This window comes from Mus musculus, chromosome 11 (genome assembly GCF_000001635.26).
Source record: "Mus musculus strain C57BL/6J chromosome 11, GRCm38.p6 C57BL/6J".
Lineage (NCBI taxonomy): Eukaryota > Metazoa > Chordata > Mammalia > Rodentia > Muridae > Mus > Mus musculus.
The window spans coordinates 59,174,831-59,194,913 of record NC_000077.6 but is presented as its reverse complement, the minus strand read 5'-3'; the positions used below and the strand labels follow the sequence as shown (position 1 = coordinate 59,194,913).

The 20,083-nt window shown below is 53.3% G+C and overlaps 2 protein-coding genes across 8 annotated transcripts; both read left to right on the top strand.

Annotated features, from left to right (window-relative positions):
* The first annotated feature begins 2,706 nt into the window (after window positions 1-2,706).
* On the top strand, window positions 2,707-11,059 carry Guk1 (guanylate kinase 1). 5 transcript variants are annotated; one of them, XM_006532246.2, is made up of 8 exons: window positions 2,707-2,745; window positions 8,027-8,140; window positions 8,473-8,514; window positions 8,876-8,972; window positions 9,582-9,720; window positions 9,801-9,885; window positions 10,393-10,478; window positions 10,727-11,044. In XM_006532246.2, exons 2-8 carry the CDS (start codon window positions 8,029-8,031, stop codon window positions 10,760-10,762), a joined length of 597 nt encoding a protein of 198 aa, XP_006532309.1. In that variant the 5' UTR covers window positions 2,707-2,745; window positions 8,027-8,028; the 3' UTR covers window positions 10,763-11,044. The 5 variants fall into 5 exon arrangements, with proteins under 5 accessions (XP_006532309.1, NP_032219.2, XP_030101439.1 ...); NM_008193.3 differs by lacking the exon at window positions 2,707-2,745 and adding an exon at window positions 2,962-3,163 and having other exon boundaries at window positions 10,727-11,059; XM_030245579.1 differs by lacking the exon at window positions 2,707-2,745 and adding an exon at window positions 3,113-3,380.
* A 641-nt stretch (window positions 11,060-11,700) lies between these two features.
* On the top strand, window positions 11,701-19,350 carry Gjc2 (gap junction protein, gamma 2). Of its 3 annotated transcripts, XM_006532044.3 has the most exons (3): window positions 11,798-12,168; window positions 16,161-16,362; window positions 17,241-19,350. In XM_006532044.3, exons 1-3 carry the CDS (start codon window positions 11,994-11,996, stop codon window positions 18,580-18,582), a joined length of 1,719 nt encoding a protein of 572 aa, XP_006532107.1. In that variant the 5' UTR covers window positions 11,798-11,993; the 3' UTR covers window positions 18,583-19,350. The 3 variants fall into 3 exon arrangements, with proteins under 3 accessions (NP_536702.3, XP_006532107.1, NP_780661.2); NM_080454.4 differs by lacking the exons at window positions 11,798-12,168; window positions 16,161-16,362 and adding an exon at window positions 11,701-11,763; NM_175452.4 differs by lacking the exon at window positions 16,161-16,362 and having other exon boundaries at window positions 12,088-12,168.
* Window positions 19,351-20,083: the final 733 nt, after the last annotated feature.

The following is a 20,083-nucleotide window of genomic DNA, read 5'->3' as shown; positions in this document are numbered from 1 at the left end:
CATCTGGAAGAGTTCAGAGCAGGGAGAGGAAGAAGTAGATTAGACATGACCAGGAGACTGAACCAGGCCATGAGAGGAGTGTAGTGGAATTTTTCATTTCTTTAAAAACACAAAAATGCTATGTGAATATGCTTTTGTTTTAACCCCAGGTGTGCGACATGGGGCTGCTTCAGATTGTCCACAGCAGCTGACTATGACTTGTCTCTTCCTCTGGCAGGAGCGGGATTTTGCCAGCTGAAGATAGTTGATATTTGAAATTTTGGGAACTCTAGAGAGGGTATAAAAAAATGCCAGAGCCCTGAGAGGGGCCATGGTGGTGGCTGCTCCTGCTGCTTGGAGATATTATGACTTGCCCCAAGGAACTCGAAGTCCCTAATCATCTCCCACCTAGTGTTGGGGTAGAGAAGGGTAGAGAAGGGTGGTAGGAAAACGAACCCAATAAAATTGCCAAAAGTACAGTTATAGCCGGGCAGTGGTGGTGCACGCCTTTAATCCCAGCATTTGGGAGGCAGAGGCAGGTGGGTTTCTGAGTTCGAGGCCAGCCTGGTCTACAAAGTGAGTTCCAGGACAGCCAGGGCTACACAGAGAAACCCTGTCTCAAACAAAAACAAAAACAAACAAAACAACCTCCCCCCAAATACAGTTATATAGGAGGGAGGAGGGAAGAGGAGGGGGGGACAAGAGAGAAGACCAAGAGACAAGATCAGAGAACCAAGAGAGCATGGCAGGATGGAAAGTCTTTATAGGAAAGAGACACTGGGGGAAGGGAAGTGAAAGAGAGGTTTAGGGTAGGGGGCTGGGGTGAGATGAGCAGAGGGAGCCAGGATGCCAGCCAGGGAGTCTGTACCAGGTACTTGGCATGCTGAGACAGCCTGTGGTTAGCATGCATTCTGTATGCTAACAGGCACCACAGCCATTTGTCCTGAGTGTCTTTGGGACCTGAGACCTGGAAAGGACATTGGCAAAGAGTCATGCTGCTTGTGATAAGTCATGCTGGAGGACGGGCCACCCGCAGCAAGCAGTCACACGATGGGAAGTGCTGTTGAGCCTTGGTCACCATTGTCCCGACCTACAGCGCTTGGCGCTTTTACCTCTGCTCACTCTGTTCTTTCCCTGCCCAGTCTTGAGTTTTCCCTCTCTCTCCAAATCTTTTCAAATTCTTCTTGCCTTTCAGCCTAAGAGAAGCCAATTAAATTAAAAACAAAGAACCTGAGTGCTCTGCTCTTCACAACCACTTCTGCAGTCTTAGCCATTCCGTTCAGCCTTCCATAGACTGCAGGGCACAGTCTCAACACAGCCTTATAGTGGTGGGACAAGACCAGATCCATTCCACCCTCCTAGAGAATATTCCCTCCCTCCCCTTCCCTCCCTCCCTCCCCTTCCCTCCTTCCTCCCTCCCTCCCCTCCCCTCCCTTCCTTGCTTCCTCAGAGGCACCAGAAGAGGGCATCATCTCATTACAGATGGTTGTGAGCCACCATGTAGTTGCTGGGATTTGAACTCAGGACCTTCGGAAGAGCACTCGGCGCTCTTAACCCCTAAGCCATCTCTCCAGCCCCCTGTGTAATATTTTTAAGAGTAAAATTAGGCAAAGATATTTCTTATAAAGTCAGTACATTTTCCAAGGAATCTCATGTGCACTTCCTTCACTGCCCCTCTAGATCACCTCGAAGCTCAGGACTTCTCTCCAAAAAAAGCTTTTGGAAAGAACTGATACTTAACTCAACTGTGCTGCCCACTTTACTGCAATTCTTTAATAAGTTTGTTTTATTTAAGACAGGGTCTCCCTATGTAACCTTGATTGGCCTAGAGCTAACTATGTAAATGGAACCTGTCCTGAATGTTCTAAAGGTCGGCCTACCTCTACTTCCAAGTGCTGACATTAAAGGTGTGTGCCACCACATTGGGCTTATTTTTCTTTTATCTCCTGAATTAAAGACAACTTCAGCATTCTCTGAGATCTTTGCCTTCCCGTTTCTTTCTTTCTTTTTTCTTTTTTGTTTAAGATTTATTTGTTTGTTTGTTTATTTATTTATTTATTTATTTATTTATTTATTTATTTATTTATTTATTTATTTATTGTAAGTACACTGTAGCTGTCCTCAGACACTCCAGAAGAGGGAGTCAGATCTCGATACGGATGGTTGTGAGCCACCATGTGGTTGCTGGGATTTGAACTCCTGACCTTCGGAAGAGCAGTCCGGTGCTCTTACCCACTGAACCATCTCACCAGCCCCTGCCTTCCAGTTTCTTGAAGTAACTTATTTAAAAAATACTTTGGGGAGCCACAATAGTACATACTTTTGTTTGAGATGGGGTTTTTCTGTGTACCCTGGCTGTCCTGGAACTTGCACTGTAGACAAGGCTGGCCTTGAACTCAAAGATCCATCTGCCTCTGCTTCCCTTGGTATACATCTTTTTATTACCGGCATTTGGGAGGTAGAGGTAGATGGCTCTCTGGGAGTTTCCAGACAGTCAAGACTACATAGTAAGACCCTATCTAAAAAACTAAAAGACTTAAAATTAGGTGTATGTGTCTATGTGTTTGGGTAAGAGTACATGAGTGCAGGTGATGCGCCTGCCCAACCTGAGTGCTGGGAACTGAATCTGGGTCCTCTGGAAGAATAAATAGCACGTGCTAGCCGCCTCTTGAAATGATTTAACAGTTAACCGGCTAACCCGAAAATGTAACTAAACGGATTCGAAGCTGACTTCTGATGTGTTCCTCTCAGGGTCTTTGTAAATTGGTAGGGTTTGAGCCTAGGGAAAGAAAGGAGGGTACGGAAAAGGGCGGAGTTTGGAGAAGAAACAACGAAGAGAAGTGGGCGTGGTCGTCGGGGAGAACCGCGCAGTGCGCCTGTGCATCATCGCGGCCCCCCCCCCCCCCGTTGGGCTGAGGTGTGGCTGTCGCTTGGGGGCCGTGACAAGGCGGGATTTAATGTGGTGTAGGTGGGGCCGGCGAGGGAGACGTAATGTCAGCGGGCAAAGGTGGGACGTGGCCGGCGCTGGTGCTTTGCGTACTCGGTGTGCGTAGCCATGCCGCCCTCCGGTGTGTTCCGGTGGGCCGGCGCGCCGCTGTGACGTAGTCCTGCGGGCGGTCCCTGATGCTGCGGCGCCCGCTGGTCGGGCTGGCGGTGGCCGCCCTGGGTCGGGTCCCCGCGGACGGTGAGTGCGCTGGTGGCTGGTTGTCTTCGGAGTGGGACTTGTGGCAGCATATTTCCCTTGCGTGCCGTCTCCATCTTGTGGGGATGCCGGGTGAACGTGTTTCTCGGGACCCCAGAACGACAGGGATGGGCACGCGGAGTCCCAGCCACCAGCAGATCGGTGCAGCATGAGCCTAGTCTGCGCTCTTCCTCTGTTCCCTACCCAGCCGGCGTCCTGGGTAGGCTCAAGCACATGGCTTTACTCCTGAGCCATTGCGGGCGTTGGACTTCAGTGCCTGCAGATGGTGCAGGCCCTGCAGACTATTAGGATTTGGCTTGTCCCGATTTGTTTTGTTTTAGAAAAAAATATTAATCTGCCTTTGGGCTTATTATTCTCAGGCATCGTTTTATCCAACGTGGAAGTGGGCGGGGTTCGTTCTGGTGGTGCCTGGAGGTGGAGCAGGTGACATTAGCTCCGCGGTATCTGAGGAGAGAGGGAGAAAGCAAGTAAATGACTGGTCAGCCTTTGATAGGCTCCAAGGAGAGAAAGAAGAATGCAGTTTGTTTCTGTGGGTGCTCCTTCAGTTCACCTTGCAGGAGGTCATAGGCTAGTTATGAAAGCGACTACTAAAGTTGTTTCCCTTTCTCGTCTGTCTTGACAAACACAAAATATCCAGGAAACATGATGTAATTGGAAAAGAAAAGGCAGAAGGGGATGTGAGAGGAAAGAGCCCAGGCGACAAAGAAGGAAAGTTAGAGTAGGGTTGAGCTCTTGGGAGGCAGCCATATGAGCAAGGCTTCTTGTATCCCTGACTCTTCTGGTTGGGACTTAATCTTCCCTGTCCCATCCTGTCCTGTCCCCATCCTCCCTGATTGCATGTGATGGTGTCTGTCTTCCTTCCTTCCTTTCTTTCTTTCTTTCTTTCTTTCTTTCTTTCTTTCTTTCTTTCTTTCTTTCTTTCTTTCTTTCTTTCTTTCTTTCTTTCTTTCAAGATTTATTTATTATCTATAAGTACACTGTCTCTTTCTTCAGACACACCAGAAGAGGGCATCAGATCCCATTACAGATGGTTGTGAGCCACCATGTGGTTGTTGGGATTTGAACTCTGGACCTCTGGAAGAGCAGTCAGTGCTCTTAACCACTGAGCCATCTCTCCAGCCCCGGTCCCTATCTTTCTTGATTCTGCTTCTGCTGGTCCCTAGTCTTCCCTGCCCTGCCCTACCCATTCCCTGCCTACACGTCCTGGGCCTCAGTTTCCTTTGCTCTACCCTGTCCCCCATCCTCCTCCACCGTTCAGTCTTCCCTGACCCTGTAAAGCCTTGGTGTCCCTTCTGCACGATCGAGCAGATGACAAACTGTGCAGTGTCCTAGGGTCTTTCCCCTTTATCCTCGTTGGGTTCTGAGCCCTTTTTCCTTTATGTTCCCTCTACCTCATGATTCCTGGCCAAGGAATCAGCCCGTTCCTTTTTGTCCTTGCTGGGAAGAGACACAAACGAAGATGGGCAGCACCAGGAAGGTGCAGCAGGCTGTCCGTGGTTGGCTGCTGCTCCTCCACCTCTTTGTTGGGAGGCCGTGGTAGGTCCATCTGGCTCAGAGGAATAAGATTGAAAATGCTTTGGCTGCTCTGGCTGCTGCTGTTGGAAGAGGTGCCTAAGTCCTGGGGGCTCAGGGCTCGGGTGTGTCACTCATGTCTGCCTAGCGCTGTTTGTCTTGGAGGACTAGTAGTTCTTCTCCTTCCTGGAAGGGCCTGCTCTTCAGTTGACAGGAGGGAGGTGATGGTTGTGACAGATTTCCAGTCCTAGAGGCCTGAGGTATAGATTGGAAGAGGATGTATAGGAAGTTTTGTCTAGGACGTCCCAGCAGAGCATGTTCCCTCCAGTGCTCCTATGAAGTCGCTTGAATCTTGGCTTGTTTTACAATTAGGGGCTTGGGGCTCTTTGTCAGGCAGTTGAAGTTTGGGACTGGGAAAGCTGAAGAGATAGGGGTCCAAAGTTTCTTCAGTGGTCTCCCCAAAGGAAGTTGCTTCTATCCACCACACACTTCTGTAAATGCTAGGCCAAAGACTATATCTATAATTTCTGACATAAGCTGTGGCCCTGTGGAGATGTAGTAATGGTCTTGTCACCTGGCTACTGGTGAGAGAGAGCCCCTCCTTCAGTGGGCCTGGGGATTTCCCAGGTCCATACTAGTCCTGCCTGGCCCACACTCTCCTTGCTGTCTGCCACTGTACCACACGGCTAGCTAACTAAGGTCATCTGGTGTAGTCTTTGTAGATCCAAGCAAGTGTAGTGTCATAGAAGGTCACCGAGGGCTGTCAGAGATCCATGAGCTGTATGTGCCAAGGGATACCTGCTGGGACTTTGCAGAACCAAGGTGTGAACAGGATGGCACTTGGAGAGATGTCTTCCCGTCACTTGTGGTTTAGCAACAAGACAGAACTTACACACTGTGACTCCTGAAAGAGGGCTTGGGAGTTAGGTACCTCAGTGGGGAAGCAGTCTGGGTGTGCAGCAGTGTGCAGAGCTGGGTAGGAGTCAGCTGTCTGATGTGGGTCTGCATGCACATGCACTGCATGCTAGTGTCCTCCTTCCTGCTGCCTGGTCATGGCCTACAGGGTACAGGGTTAGGACAGGTGAGGGCTCCTGTAGTCCCAGAGTTGAGGATTTCGGGCTGGATTGTGGGTGACGCCAGCTCATTCCTAGAGCTGGAAGCAGGTTATATAGCCTGTACCTATAAGCAGGTTATAGGTACAGGCAGCTCCATTGCTGACGGGATGGCAGATCATCTTTCCCAACCAGGCTTGTCCCTAATACATGGCTTCCTAGAGGCTCTCCTCCCTGGGATCCTTTTCTCAGAAGCTTTCTTACCTTGTGCGTTTTGGAACATCTCTCTTAGCTTTGGTTCTCCTGTGTTTTCAATGTGTGGGATACACCTATGTGGTGAGCCTCTCCGAGCCCCACGTGAGCACTGCCTTGAGCTCCTTTGACGCTCAAGGGAACCAACAGCTCCAGAAATGGCTGTTTGCAAAGTGCAGATGTAGAACCCATATTGGCAGCTGCAGGTCACAACCTGTGCCCTCACAGGGCATCTGAGGCTGTGCAGCACCTTGGGGCACTCTCTGCCTGAGTGCCTGATACAGACAGAGGGGAAGGAGCTTCGCAGGAGCTGGGCTGTGTGGTTTGCAGCGCACACCCTAAGGCCAGGCCACGGTGGAAGCAGCAGGGCTGGCTCGATGACTAGGGAAAGGGATGCCTATGCCAATGAGAAGTTGGTGTTGAGTTGGGTGGGCTGGAGCCCGGAAGGAAAGGGCATAGAGTGGTCAGTGTGATTGGCCGGTAAGCATTCTGGAGAAAGGCAGAAGGGAGCAGATTTATTGAGAGGCAGCACTGGTGATCCTTGGTAAATTTCCCTAGGTCCCTTTTCTGTCTTTTTGATAGGTGGTCTTATGTTCTTCTCAGGGACAAGTGCATGTGCGCATGTGTGCATCTTCATTGTACGTGTGTGGCATGCATGTGCATGCACGTGTACCCTACATACAGTACTTGTGTTTCTGTGGGATAGAATCTGATAGAATACCAGCAACACTGCTTTTGTAAGATTACTTCATGGCCTACATTGGGGATTAAGAACACAATTCCTCTCTAAGCTGGTGCCCTTCCTGTAGCCTGTGTCTTTAAGTCAAAGGTGCTTGGGTTGACAGACAGCAGCTCCCCAATACCCTCCCTGGTCTCCCTCTGCCTAGACCTCAGAAGAGAGCAGCAGCTCAGGTCTCTCAGTACTCAGTGCCGGGGTGGCTCTTCCTGGTCTCCCGGTGCACTCAGATGCTGACCTGGTTGTTTGAACAGGTGTAGGCGCAGATCTCGGGAGCAGGACAAATAACTGCCCCATCCTTCCTGCAGAGTGGGAGGACAGGGCTGATGTCACAGTGCAGGCAGGGCTGGTGCCCGAGGGATTTATTGCTCAGAAGGGCGGGGTATAGGCTTGGCAGAGATTAGTCCCCCTAGCCCTCAGTGCAGAGCAGCCATTGACTCTTCCCAGGCTACCATGGAGGCTGCAACACATCAAGTAGGTGGGTGCCATCCTGGGGAGTCAGGAGGGCCTTTATAGACGGGGTTCTTGACGTGTAACTGACCTGCTCAGACTCCTGGCTGGAGGACCACAGCTGACAGTGAGGTGGGGCTGTGTCTGCTCAGGCATGAGCCTGGAAGCAGGGGGATCAGCTGGTACTAAGGCGATGCCATCGGAACTTCAAGGAAGGAAGCGCAAGTCCCAGATAGCCTGATGGAGGAGGTTCCTGCTGGGCTTTCATACCTACAGCGGGTGCTCCTCCCTGGCAGCCCGGACCCATGGCCCACCCTGAGCTGCACTCACGTTGCCCTTGGGAGGCTAGGGGGTGCTCGTCCAACTCTTGTCAGCAGATTGTCCTTCCTAAACAAGTCAGAGATGGTTGCGTGTCTAGTGGGAAGTTTCCCAAATTGGCTTGGGTTGAACAGACTTGAGGATGTCTGTAGGGACAGGGACATTCCTATTTCAGACTTGGGACACCTGTGGGCAGGCCATTTAAGGGAGTCAAAGCTCAGGCAGCAGTGTGAAGTCAGATTCTGAAGGGCAGCCTCTATGGGGTGGGGCCAGTGTGCTGCATTGTCTGGTTCCGGGTCACTTGGCCTGTGGACATCCTGCTGGGTGTGGGTGAGGCTGGATATTGGAATCCTGTCAGCCTTCCTGCTGCCTGTGTTTGCCATCTTGCCAGTTGACTGGTGTTGTGAGGAGAGTTCACAGTATATAAGGATGTTGGCCTTCACGTCACTGTCTCCTATGGAACAGAATGCCAGGGCACCGGTGAAGGTAACCCCACTCATGTCTATGATATCCCTCCACCCACAGGCATGGCAGGACCTAGGCCAGTAGTGCTGAGCGGGCCGTCAGGGGCAGGGAAGAGCACTCTGCTCAAGAAGCTGTTCCAGGAGCACAGCAGCATCTTCGGCTTCAGCGTGTCTCGTGAGTGCCTCCAGACCTTGAAGGGCGAGGAGCTCAGAGGCTGTCCCAGCACAGGACTGTTCCTAGAGTCCCCAGATGCACACACCTGATCTAGCAGATGCTCTCCTCACCTTCCTCATCCCCATTACCCTCTCCCTTCCCAGGCCTCCATCTAGAGTAAGCATCTTGGCCCCAGTGACCTCTTGAGATCTGGTCTGGGCTGCCCACTGGCTGTGAGCACCACCCGTTGTTACATAACCAGAGGACGGAGCAGGCCGTCAAGGGAAGACCTGGGTAGGGGGAGGTTTGTAGATCCCTTCAGTGTGTGATAATTTTGTTTGTTTTTTTCCTAGATACTACAAGGAACCCACGACCTGGTGAAGAAGATGGCAAAGGTGAGCCGGCCTGCTAATTCAGGGGTTTTGGGCACCAGCTAATGAGTGTTGGGGTGGGGGTAGGGGGAAGGGGTAAGGTTGCTTTGTGCCTTGGCTGTAACAGCTTCATCCCCAGCAGGAGAATCTCTCTTGCTGTTGGGTTCACAGCTTGATTAGAGTCTGCATCATAGTGAAGGCTGAACCTTCTTCCTGCCTGGTGTATGGAACCTGGCCATTTCCAATCCTTCAGCAAAGACAATGGGGACAGTGGTATCTGTTCCAGCCTAGATCTGGCCATAGCAGTCCTGTGTAGGGTGGAGAGGGGCCAGGCCAGGCAGGGATGGGTTTTGGGTACCTTCTGGAAAGCTCTCTTCTTCTCCAGATTACTACTTTGTGACCAGGGAGATGATGCAGCGTGATATTGCAGCAGGGGACTTCATTGAGCATGCTGAGTTCTCAGGGAACCTGTACGGGACAAGGTGGGCTGAGTTTGGTGTGGGCCCAGCTTCATGGATCAGGGTAATTCCAGAACTGTTAACAAAAGAAAGCACTCTAGCATGTCACCTCTGACCTCACAGTGCCCTCCCAGTCTCCCGCCTAGGGCTGGGATGGCTTGCTAACCCCCTAGTCTCTGAGCATAGCTGATAGGCTCCAGGGAACAAGCAGGCCCAGTCATGCCCCAGGCTCATCTGTCCTCAAGCCATCTGGCGAGGCAAAGAGCCACATGAGGCACCTCACGTGGAGAGGTAGGCAGTGCCAGGCAGCCCAGGCCCAAACCTTTTTGGCTTTCGGCTACAGGACAGGTACAAAGGGCTGTGATGTCAGAGGGCCTGACAGGGTTGACTATATGCTTGGAAGTTCTGGAAAGTACAGAAGGTGCTGGGTTCACGAGAGCCTCTGCACTACCCAGGCCAGGCCCAGAATGGGCCTTGGGGTGGAAAGGGCCGAGTTTCTCTGAAGCTCTCGAAAGCCTTAAGAAGCTAACAAGGTTTAGCAGTCATTGCATGTATTTCCTGTGGGCTTAAGGGCCAGGTCTTCTCTTGTATCCACTGAACATCTATCTGCTCACTGCCCTTCCCTGCTCCCAGCAAGGAAGCTGTTCGGGCTGTGCAGGCCATGAACCGCATCTGCGTGCTAGATGTCGACCTACAAGGTGTGCGCAGCATCAAGAAGACTGATCTGTGTCCCATCTACATCTTTGTGCAGCCTCCCTCGCTGGACGTGCTGGTGGGTACTTGGTGTGGGAAACCTGCAGGGCAGGTCCTGAGACCTGCAGAATACTGACCTGACAAGGACCTGTATTTCAGGAGCAACGACTGCGACTGCGCAACACTGAGACTGAGGAGAGTCTGGCAAAGCGGCTGGCAGCTGCACGGACAGACATGGAGAGCAGTGAGTGCAGTCAGACCGTTCGTACCTTCTGAGCACGTGGCCAGCCCATCCACCAGAAATTGGGGAGGACCAAGGGTAAAGATGGAGGGGTCGAGACTGCTGTCTGCAGAGCCTTTGAGAGGCCACACTTGTTTACTGACTTAAGTGTTGTAGGTCTCTTTTTGTAGCTATGCTCTTGCTTCTGGGTCTGAGCTTGGTCCACATTCAGACACTGTCATTGAGACCGTTTGCTGTTTCCTTATGTGGCAGTCCATCCCAGGCAGAGCTGGTTCTGAGAGGCCTGGGCAGGGGCAGTGGTCCACACTCCAGAAGTCAGGACTTGATGGGAGCAGCCCCCAGCTGAGGTTCTCTAGAAGAGGGGAAGCAAGAGTACTGTCCAGCCCTGGCCATCCTACCACAGTGACGGCAACAGTAGCCATAGCCAGATAGCAGGTTGTTAACAGTGGGGCAAGCCCAGCAGGGGCCGAAGTCCCAGTGTTCCTGAATCTGTCTCTTGCCTCACCCCAGGCAAGGAGCCTGGCTTGTTTGACCTGGTGATCATCAATGACGACCTGGATAAAGCCTATGCAACCCTGAAGCAGGCGCTCTCTGAGGTAGGCCCTTCCCATCTACCCTGTCTTGGGGAAGTCCCCTGCACAAGCCATCCTGTGAACGCAGCAAACCCTGTGTTGCCGGGGCTCACACCCTGCTGTGTTGTAAGCAGCCCTGGCTTTGCCAGTTGCCAGAATGGTCAAGTACAGGTGCAAAGCCGGAGTCCCTGGGAACCCAGGGAGGATATGAGCCCTAGCCCTCCCTGGTTCCCTGCCTCTCCTGACTTTCTGTTTCCCTTCTTCCTTGGCAGGAAATCAAGAAAGCACAGGGAACTGGCCACGCCTGAAGGCCTGCTTCATTCCACAGAGTGATGTCTGTGGTCTAAATTTGCCTGGAGGTGGGGGAAACTTTGCCAGGGCACCAAGGACTTGTAGTAGACTTCCACTGTGGAGTAGAAGGAGCTACCCTTTGTCTGACCACAAGGTGGCTCTGCACCGTGGGCTGACTCACTGGCTGAATGACTCCAAAGAGTACCCATATCTAATCTCCCTGGACTATTTGTGTTCCTTTCCTTGTTCCTTCTGCTGGAGCGGGACTGACCTCTTAATAAAGTAATTACTGAATTATAGTGTCACAGCCCTCCATACTGGGCTTATGGCCTCTGGCTTTCTGCCCCTCCATGGTCAGCCCAGATGAAGGCTGCTAAGGGGGCTCTGCATAGGTGTCTAGTGGCCCTTGTCCCTGCCCGCATCCAGGGTCCACTAGTCATCAGAATGCTGGCTAGGGTTGCTCGTGTTCACTTCTTCCCCTGGGAGTCAGGCAACTGGGACAATCAGTATGGGCTGGAATCGTCTCAGCCCTAGACAACCTAGTGCTGCTGTCTCTTTGAGGTATTTCTGAGCCATTTGGGGACTCAGAGGGACAGATACCACTTGCCAGGAACAAAAGTGCCCAGCTGCAGGGGAAGAGCTAAGGTCATAATGCTGGCCCTGGAGCTGTGGGTGCTGTGTGTTCTTGGCCTTGGGTATAGGCAGCCAACCCAAGGAAGGGCAGGTGAGCCCTGTGAGGGCTGCAGGCAGGCAGAGTCCTGGGCCTTCTGTAAAGATCGCAAATTTTGAGCTCTAGAGGTTGTAGCAGGGTGCAGCATTCCTGAGGGAGATGTCCCTCCCCTCCTGTCCACGATGAGACATTCTGAGTGTCTGGTCCTGCTGTCCTCCCTCTTCCTCTGGGCTCCCAGCCCAGGCTGCTGGCTCCGCCCAAGAGAGCAATCCCAGCAGGGAGGGCAGTGGTTGTTGCCAGCTACCCCCACCCGGTGGTCAGCCACAGCTCTGCCTTGTGCATCTCCAGGTGAGGCTGCTCCTGGGGCAGACTTGGGGGTATTAACTGGATGTGGGTGTGAAGAGGGCAGGCAGGTACCCAGGCAGAAGTAGCCAGAGAGACTGGGAAGTCCTGGGCTGCCTCCAAAACTGCAGATGTTTCTCTAGAAGGGTGAGCCAGAACTGCCTGGACTTCAAGTGGAGGCTGGGGAGACCAGCAGGCCTGTCTAGATCCCTGCTGCTCCACCCCCAGGGACAATCATGGATTCAGACCCTAGGGGGAACAATGGAGCCCTTGAGGGCCCCTCCTCCATCCCCCATTGTGCTTGGTGGCGAGAGGTGGCCCTAGCCCCACAGTATGCCCTTAGAGAGGATCAGCATCCAGCCGGCAGGTGGAGGGGCTCAGCCGAAGGTTTGCATTTCCAGCCTGGAGAAGGTAGGGAGGGTACTGCTGGGGCTGCAGCCTGGCTGGGCCTTGACTGGTCTGTACTCCTTACTGCTAAGGTGGAGGTTCCCAGGTTCCTGCATCCCCTCTCAGGCTCTGTGGGGTGTGTCACAGCTGGTGCCAGATGCCACCCTGGAAGACTCACTGAGTCTCTGGCCAGATCTTGTCTTGCTGTATTAAGGGACCCTCAGGGTGTCCTTTAGCTTGGCTTCAGCTGGCTTTGTGGCTCTTTTGGGGTAACTAAACCCATGGTAGAGGGAGATGGGAACAAACCGGAGAGCCTAGGGTATTTTCAGTACCTCCCCCAGCAGCTGAGACCCTTCAGGCCATCTTAAGATGGGCCAGTCCACCCCAGCCAGTTGTAGTGTGTCCCAGGGATCAGTATGGGCACCAGGCCCAGTCTACTCAAACTGAAGAAACTTCATTATCCACTTGCCTGCTACCAAGCAGACCCTCTCAGCAGCTGGACCTACACAACCGCTGCTGTGTTAGTGTGGCGCGGTAGCCAGCACAGAAGTCTTTGGGATGCCACAGCAGTTCACTCTAAGTGCTTCCTTCCCACCTACCTTCTGTGTCTAGGGACTGCAGAGAGGGAGATATGAGGATGGGCAGCCAAAAGGGGAGATACAGGGTCCAAGGACGGGGAGGTTGGAGAAGATCCGTTTTGGAGGGCCTGCTGGCTGGAGTTGGCTCTGTATGGGACAGTGTGGACCCAGCTGGGAAGTGATTTCTAGAAATGGGGAGGGGAACCTGGCTCAGCTGTGGAGGGGCTGGCAGGACTGGAGAGACAAGGACCAGGGTGAGTATGGGCTTTCTACAAGGAATTGGGCACACGTGTGTACTCTGGGCAATGCCAAAGGAAGGCATGGAGAGTGGGAGGGGGTTGCCTACTCAGGCTAGTGCCTCCGTTTTTGGAATGCAGTTTAGCTGAAGTCTCAACCTGTAGGAGTTGTCTAGACTTAGGGTTGTGACTCTTACACCAGGTAGGTGCAGGCTAGCCCATCTGTTTTTCTGGTCCCCACAGTCTGAAGTTGAAGTTTTGCCTTCTTGAACTTCCAGGAATGTGACTTGGGTGCTGGTGAAGAAGGCCTCACAGGTCAAAGCGGGAGGTTGGTAGTTTCTGCTGGGTGCCATAACTCTGTGGTAGAGTCCTACATCTTCAACATGTTTAAATTTACAACAGAGGAGATAACAGTACAGAAAAGATCCCAGAGGACCTCATTTCCCATTCCATACTGGCATGAAACACATCACCATAATAAACTCTAGTGCTGCCTCTGTTAGTGAAAAGCCGCAGTCTGTGTGTTTCCTACATTCCCTTGCCCCTCCTGATACCACAGCACCTCTTAGTCTCCTTGTTTTAGCTGCCCATGGCTACTAAAATACTACTCGGGTATTTTTCAGGGTGCCCTCTTGGAAACTGGCCTGTGTTTTCTCTTGCTTTGTTGGGGTTATGGGTTTCAGAAAGAATACTATGGGGGTGATGAGCCTGTCTATATAGGTGCTATCAACAGCCATAATGGTGAATCATAGGGCTCAGGTGTCACGGCAAAGGTACAAGTCCCCATTTCATGCTGTCCTCTGATATGTTGCTTCCCACATGTGGCTGCTGGAGTGGGTGTGTGCTCCTCTTAACTGTGTGTCCCATCTCAGAGTTCCTCTGCACAGAGATGGGATGGTTCTCCAGTCATCAGCCTGGTTATTCATGGGTGCAGTTGTTATCTGGGGTATCTGTAACCAAAGCTGCAGTCTGTGATTCTACTTTCCTTAGTCTACTGGTTAAATTGTTACAGTGTCAGTGTAAGCAATCCACCTATCAGTGTGTGTGAGTATGTAAGCACGTTCTTCCTCTCTGAGCTTTCTCCACACTCTTGTTTCCCTCCTTAGCCTTCTGATCAGCCACTTCCCCCAGGGATTCGCAGTTCCTTTTATTGAAAGAGAAGTTGGAAACCAGAACCCAGGACCTAGATAGGGTCTTTGTTTTGTGAGCGGGGCTTGAGAAAGGGTCTCAATGACATCAGACTCGCCGTGCAGCAGAGGATGACCTTGAAATTCCAATCTCCCTATCTCTGTCTCCCAAGCACTAGAACTACAGGCAGCGTGAACATACCCATGTCACAAATGCTCGCACTTCTCACGTGTTTCCACAGCCAGGGCCTTTCAGAGGACACAGCCAGAGATCATACACACACCACAGGTTTCCACGGTGTATCTGTAAATGACCTCTGTGAGAGTCCGGGTCCGCCTCTACCATGCTAAACACAAATGCATTCTAGAGTCCCTAGCTTGAGATGGTGTCAGAAAATGAACTTTTATAGTGATTGGGAAGCATCTGATAGGCAGACTAAAGAGTTGAGTATGAACGGTTCTCTGCCTGTCTGTCCTCCCTGCTCCCCCCCCATACCGTGTGTGCGTGTGTGTGTGTGTGTGTGTGTGTGTGTGTGAAACTTGTATGGCCAGGTGATTTGGCTTGTGTCTATGAAGTCAGGGAAAGGCAGCAGGTGGGAGCTCCAGCACAGCAGAGAATGTAGTAGCAGGAGCCAACTGAGGACGGGCAGGGCACTTGGGGCAGTGACTAGGTGAGACCCTGATATGTGCCCTAGTCAGAAGTCACTGGAGGAGCTGAGAGCATAGACACGCCTGAAAGTCCCAGCACTTGGCAGGCAGAGGGAGAATGATGGAGAGTTCAAGGATATCATAACTCTTACAAATTGATACATGCGGAGTCTGAAGTCCACTTGTGCTACATAAAACCTTGTCTTTTAAAAAAAGTCATTGAAGGGCAATGGGGGTAATCTCCATGTGCATTCTAAGGTACCCCAGTGGGCATGAGCCAAGTTTATAGGGAGAGTGAAGCAGCTAGGACCTAGAAAGCAAGTGATGATCTGGTACCAAGTTGTGCAGATAGCACGTGTGGGTGGGTTCAGGGTTTGCTGGTACACTAAGATGTTCAGGAGACAGCAACACATGTAAAGCAGTCTGAGAGTGGACAAGTCCCTTTGAAGGAGAGATTGACATATGGGTCTGACCCTCTGTAGTTTAAGGTACCTGCTGGTGTGTCCGTGCCAAGGCTAGGCAAGAGAGTTACAGGCTAGAGGTTTAACCGGAAGCTCCCCCTGTACATGGCCCAAGCCCAGGGTCCTGGTTCTTCCAGGTCAGCTCTACAAGCATAGCACATCTTTGTGCCATTCTAAAGAGTGAATAGCTGTGACTGCATGCATGCTTTGAGTGACAGGTCCTTCCACCCAGGGACAGAGTCAGCCCAGGGCTAAGCTACAGTGTCTCCATTGTTGCCTGTACACATCTTGACTCCAGTGCTGATCAGCTACTGGGACAGGAGTAGGTATGCCGGAGAGAAATGGCGAGTTGTCAAGCAAGGCTTTTTCAGAGATTCGGTTGTTAAATACTCCACACTGCCAGGCAGGTTTACCCAGACCATCCTGTGTCTGCACTGGTAAGCCTTAGGCTCCAGTGATTCAACTTTCAGGTCAGGGCTGACTGAAGCTGAGGGAAGAGAGCTGAATCTACTTTTGTGTTCTTATGTGTGCATCACATGTGTGCCTGAGCTCACGCCTCTTTATGAATGAGCATTTGATTGTGTAAGTCTTGAGTCTTCACATGTGTGGTTGAGTGTGTGAATAAATGTATATGAATATTGGTGTATATGAATATGTGGGTGCCAGTGTGTGTGTGCATGCGTATTTATAATGTATACATCCTTGAGCATACATTTGTGTCTGAGTGCATTTGAATGTACATGCATATGAGTGTACAGTGTGTGTCTGCAGATGTGTATCTGTGTGCATATGAGGGTAGCTGTGTATGAGTGTATGTGCGTGTGAATGTTTGCATATAGAACACAGACACACACACATGCTTGTATGTGCATGCATGTATTCACATGAGGGTGTGTGTCTCTGATTGCACACATGTCGTCCCAAGAGGGGATGCACAGATGTGAGGATGTGGGGCCATTTCCTCAGGAACCCCTGTTGTTCTGCTGGCTGCCCCCTCTTCCTGCCCTGAGGGGAGAGGCCCTAGCTACATAAAGAGCTCTGGAGTCACCAGTCCTGATGCTGGTCCATACCTGCTGCTGCTACCTCCAAGGCCCTGCCAGGGGAGGGAGCCAGAAGTGTCAGTGTTGAATGCTTGGAGGACTCCTGCCCCACACTTTCCCAGGAGCAGGTAGTAACTCCGTGGGTGCTGTGATGAGGGAGGGGGTGCACGAGGGAACCACAGGGCCTTTCTCTGACACATATCTTCCAGACTGAGTTGAGTCGGTCTGAATATTGTCATCTCTGAGGCTCACAGGCGCCCAAGTGTTGTCATGTATTAGTCTGCAGCCTCACCAGTCCTGCCCGGACAGATCCTGGGACAGTCCAGGGGACTAGGACCTGGGGCTAGATGAAAGAGCCCTGGATGGCCTCTAAGCAGTGGGAGGGGTGAGAGGGGTTAAGGGCTTGGGGAGGATCATTTATGGAAGGGACCCCAGAGCTGCTGTGCCGGGTGTGGAAGGACAAAGGCTGGTGCTGCTGGAATTGGAAGCTAAAGCATTGGGGAGGGCTGGGGGCCGAAGGTTTGGGGTTGAGGGATGATAGAGTCTCAAGCCTGTGGGTTCTGACCACAAAGGCTGGGATGCAGCAGAGGTTGGGAAGGCCTGAGTGGCTGGCAGGCTTGGGGCAAACCCTAGCAGGATGGCATCCAATTGGGACTGAGCCGGGCTGGTGCTGTCCGGGTTCCCCACCTCTGCCAATAAAGGCAGCACAATGGCTTTATGGCTTTAGGGGCCTGAGACAAAGGTGCACTTCCTACAAGTTGAAGCTTTCTTGGAGATCTTTAGGAGAGAGCAGACAGGAAGGGCAGGATCAATGGAAGATTCTCGGTCCCCATCTTTAGCACATAGGATGTGAATGCAGAGGCAGGAGACCTCTGTAATGTAGTGAGCTCAAGGTCATCTGGGGTGTTTAAGTAGACAGCTGCTGGATAAGCCTGCAGGCGCCACAACTCTGGGCTCAGCAGTTCCCAGTTGCGTCCCTACTGACCACCTGCATGCATGCCTGTAGGTCCCACCTGCTCGCTCCCATGACCAACATGAGCTGGAGCTTCCTGACGCGGCTGCTGGAGGAGATCCACAATCATTCCACCTTCGTGGGCAAAGTTTGGCTCACTGTGCTGGTGGTCTTCCGCATTGTGCTGACAGCCGTCGGTGGTGAGTCCATCTATTCAGATGAGCAATCCAAGTTCACCTGCAACACGCGGCAACCGGGTTGTGACAACGTCTGCTATGACGCCTTTGCGCCCCTGTCTCATGTGCGCTTCTGGGTCTTCCAGATAGTGGTCATCTCCACACCTTCTGTCATGTACCTGGGCTATGCAGTCCACCGCTTGGCGCGGGCCTCGGAACAGGAGCGCAGACGCGCTCTCCGACGTCGCCCTGGCACCCGGCGCTTGCCCAGGGCGCAGCTGCCACCGCCGCCACCTGGCTGGCCGGACACCACCGATCTGGGAGAGGCGGAGCCCATATTGGCTCTAGAGGAGGATGAGGACGAGGAGCCGGGGGCGCCCGAGGGCCCCGGAGAAGACACGGAGGAGGAGCGAGCGGAGGATGTGGCTGCCAAAGGGGGCGGAGGTGATGGCAAGACGGTGGTCACTCCTGGCCCGGCCGGGCAGCACGATGGGCGGCGGCGCATCCAGAGGGAGGGCCTGATGCGTGTGTACGTGGCTCAGCTGGTGGTTAGGGCGGCCTTCGAGGTGGCCTTTCTGGTGGGCCAGTACCTACTGTACGGCTTCGAGGTGCCACCCTTCTTTGCCTGCAGCCGCCAGCCTTGCCCCCACGTAGTGGATTGCTTCGTGTCGCGGCCGACCGAGAAGACGGTCTTCTTGCTGGTCATGTACGTGGTTAGCTGTCTATGCTTGTTGCTCAACCTCTGTGAGATGGCGCACCTGGGTCTCGGCAGTGCGCAGGATGCTGTGCGCGGCCGTCGGGGAGCCTCAGCGGCGGGGCCTGGCCCCACGCCGCGCCCACCGCCCTGCGCTTTCCCGGCCGCGGCCGCCGGCCTGGCTTGCCCTCCAGACTACAGCCTGGTGGTGCGTGCAGCTGAGCGCGCGCGAGCGCACGACCAGAACTTGGCGAACCTAGCGCTGCAGGCGTTGCGCGATGGGGCGGCGGTGGCGGCGGTTTCCGCGGACCGCGACAGTCCGCCGTGCGCTGGGCTCAATGCAACCTCTCGGGGGGCACCCAGGGTGGGCGGCCTAGCTTCCGGAACCGGCAGCGCCACGTCGGGGGGCACCGTTGGGGAGCAGAGCCGGCCGGGAGCTCAGGAACAACTGGCCACTAAGCCCAGGGCTGGCTCTGAAAAGGGCAGTACAGGCAGCAGAGACGGCAAGGCCACCGTGTGGATCTGAGGGCCCTGCGGAGAGCTCAGGGAGGGCTTGGCATGAGGATTCAGTGGAAATCTTTGTGCCCTCAACCAGTGATCAGTGATCAGACCTCGTTAGGGGTCTTTAAAAGAAGGAGCTGAAGCCCCTTAGGAGGTGCTGGCTCAGGTACCTCCCTGCGGGATAGGAAGGGGAGTGACCAGGGTCTTATATGTGACCCCTGAGGGTGTGGGGACAGAGCTGTGTCCTAGGAATTGACTGCCCCTCCAGGCTATGCTGAGCAGGGATGACCCCTCTGCTGGGCCTGCCAGCCCTTCCTTCCAAGGCTCTCTCGCAGCTTCCCCATAGGATTGGGGGTGTCTGGCACGAACCTTTTGGGGACTGAGCTTATCCTCACTGCAGCAGCAGACCGGGTTCCTCTGCAGCGCCCTCGGCCCTTACAGAGCCAGAGAACTCCCAGGTCAGGGACAGGCAGCAGCACTGATTACTCTCGGCCCTTGGCTCCCCACTTGAGGCAGACTGAGCGAGACCCAAAGGAGGCCTGGACCAAGAACAGCTCCTCTCTCTGAGCTGAGATCGTTTGGTATGACTTCCTTCTTAGGGGACATCCTGGAAGTTCTGTTGTGCCTTGCTGCTTAGATGCATATAGCTGTAGCCCAGGGCTGTGGCGTTGGCCATGTTGGAAAATTAGAGCTCTGGGGGGCCTGTCCCTATCTTCTGTCCCCTTCTCCCTGTTTTAAAGCCAACTTCTAGAACAAAGGAAGTAAAATAAAACTAACTTTTGTTTACACTCAAGTGTGTCCATGTGCTTATGTGTCTAAGCCCACATTGCACACTGGTCAGTGTGCACCAGTGTGTGTGTGTAACCATGCGTTGTGTCTGAGCATTCTGAAACGTGTCCACAGCAGTTCATTGGGAGAGACAGCTTAACTTTGGGGAGGCTGGGAAAGGAGACCCCCTCCTCAGGGACAGGCTGGAGAAGAAAGCTGGAGACCAAACCCTGGAGGTCATTGGACCAATGATGGTGCCACTTGGTGCCAGGCAGCAGGCCAGGGTCGGGTGGTGGGGCTTGGTAGAGGCACAGATGTCAGAAACAAAGAACAGGCAAGCACAAGGTCAGCCTGCAGCTCAGGGGACAGAGGATGTTCATCTTGGGCTAGAGGTGTGTAGCGCGGATGACTGAAGAGATAGGGGAGGGCAGAGGATAGGGAGACACAAGGCTCGCCTAGCCTGAGCCACCCTGATGCAGACTCTAGGTGACCAGCTGCCTCCTGTAAGGGATGGGGTAGCACTGCTGTCTCCAACTGCACATCCCTTCCTGGAGTCCCTGAGCCAGGCTCAGCTCAGCCTAAGTCTAACCTCAGCATGGCTGCAGTCCAATACAGCAGGCTGAGTCCCTTTCCTTCTGGAGCCCAAATACCTGATCCCAGGTCTCGAGAGATCCCTTACTGCAGCTGAGATCCCCTCAACCCTCCCTTCAGGTGAACCCCACCCTTTTGTGACCCTAGCCCTCAGCTGAGTCTTAGCC

What these genes read in the sequence shown, in the direction of transcription:
- Guk1 (NM_008193.3), top strand. Translation starts at nt 3,103, where the DNA reads ATGCTGCGGCGCCCGCTGGTCGGGCTGGCGGTGGCCGCCCTGGGTCGG. An exon ending in CTTCGGCTTCAGCGTGTCTC is followed by an intron (nt 8,141 to 8,472) that starts GTGAGTGCCTCC and finishes TTTTTTTCCTAG; the next exon opens with ATACTACAAGGAACCCACGA. An exon ending in GGGAACCTGTACGGGACAAG is followed by an intron (nt 8,973 to 9,581) that starts GTGGGCTGAGTT and finishes CCCTGCTCCCAG; the next exon opens with CAAGGAAGCTGTTCGGGCTG.
- Gjc2 (XM_006532044.3), top strand. Translation starts at nt 11,994, where the DNA reads ATGGATTCAGACCCTAGGGGGAACAATGGAGCCCTTGAGGGCCCCTCC. An exon ending in GCATTTCCAGCCTGGAGAAG is followed by an intron (nt 12,169 to 16,160) that starts GTAGGGAGGGTA and finishes CCATTTCCTCAG; the next exon opens with GAACCCCTGTTGTTCTGCTG. An exon ending in CCACACTTTCCCAGGAGCAG is followed by an intron (nt 16,363 to 17,240) that starts GTAGTAACTCCG and finishes GCATGCCTGTAG; the next exon opens with GTCCCACCTGCTCGCTCCCA.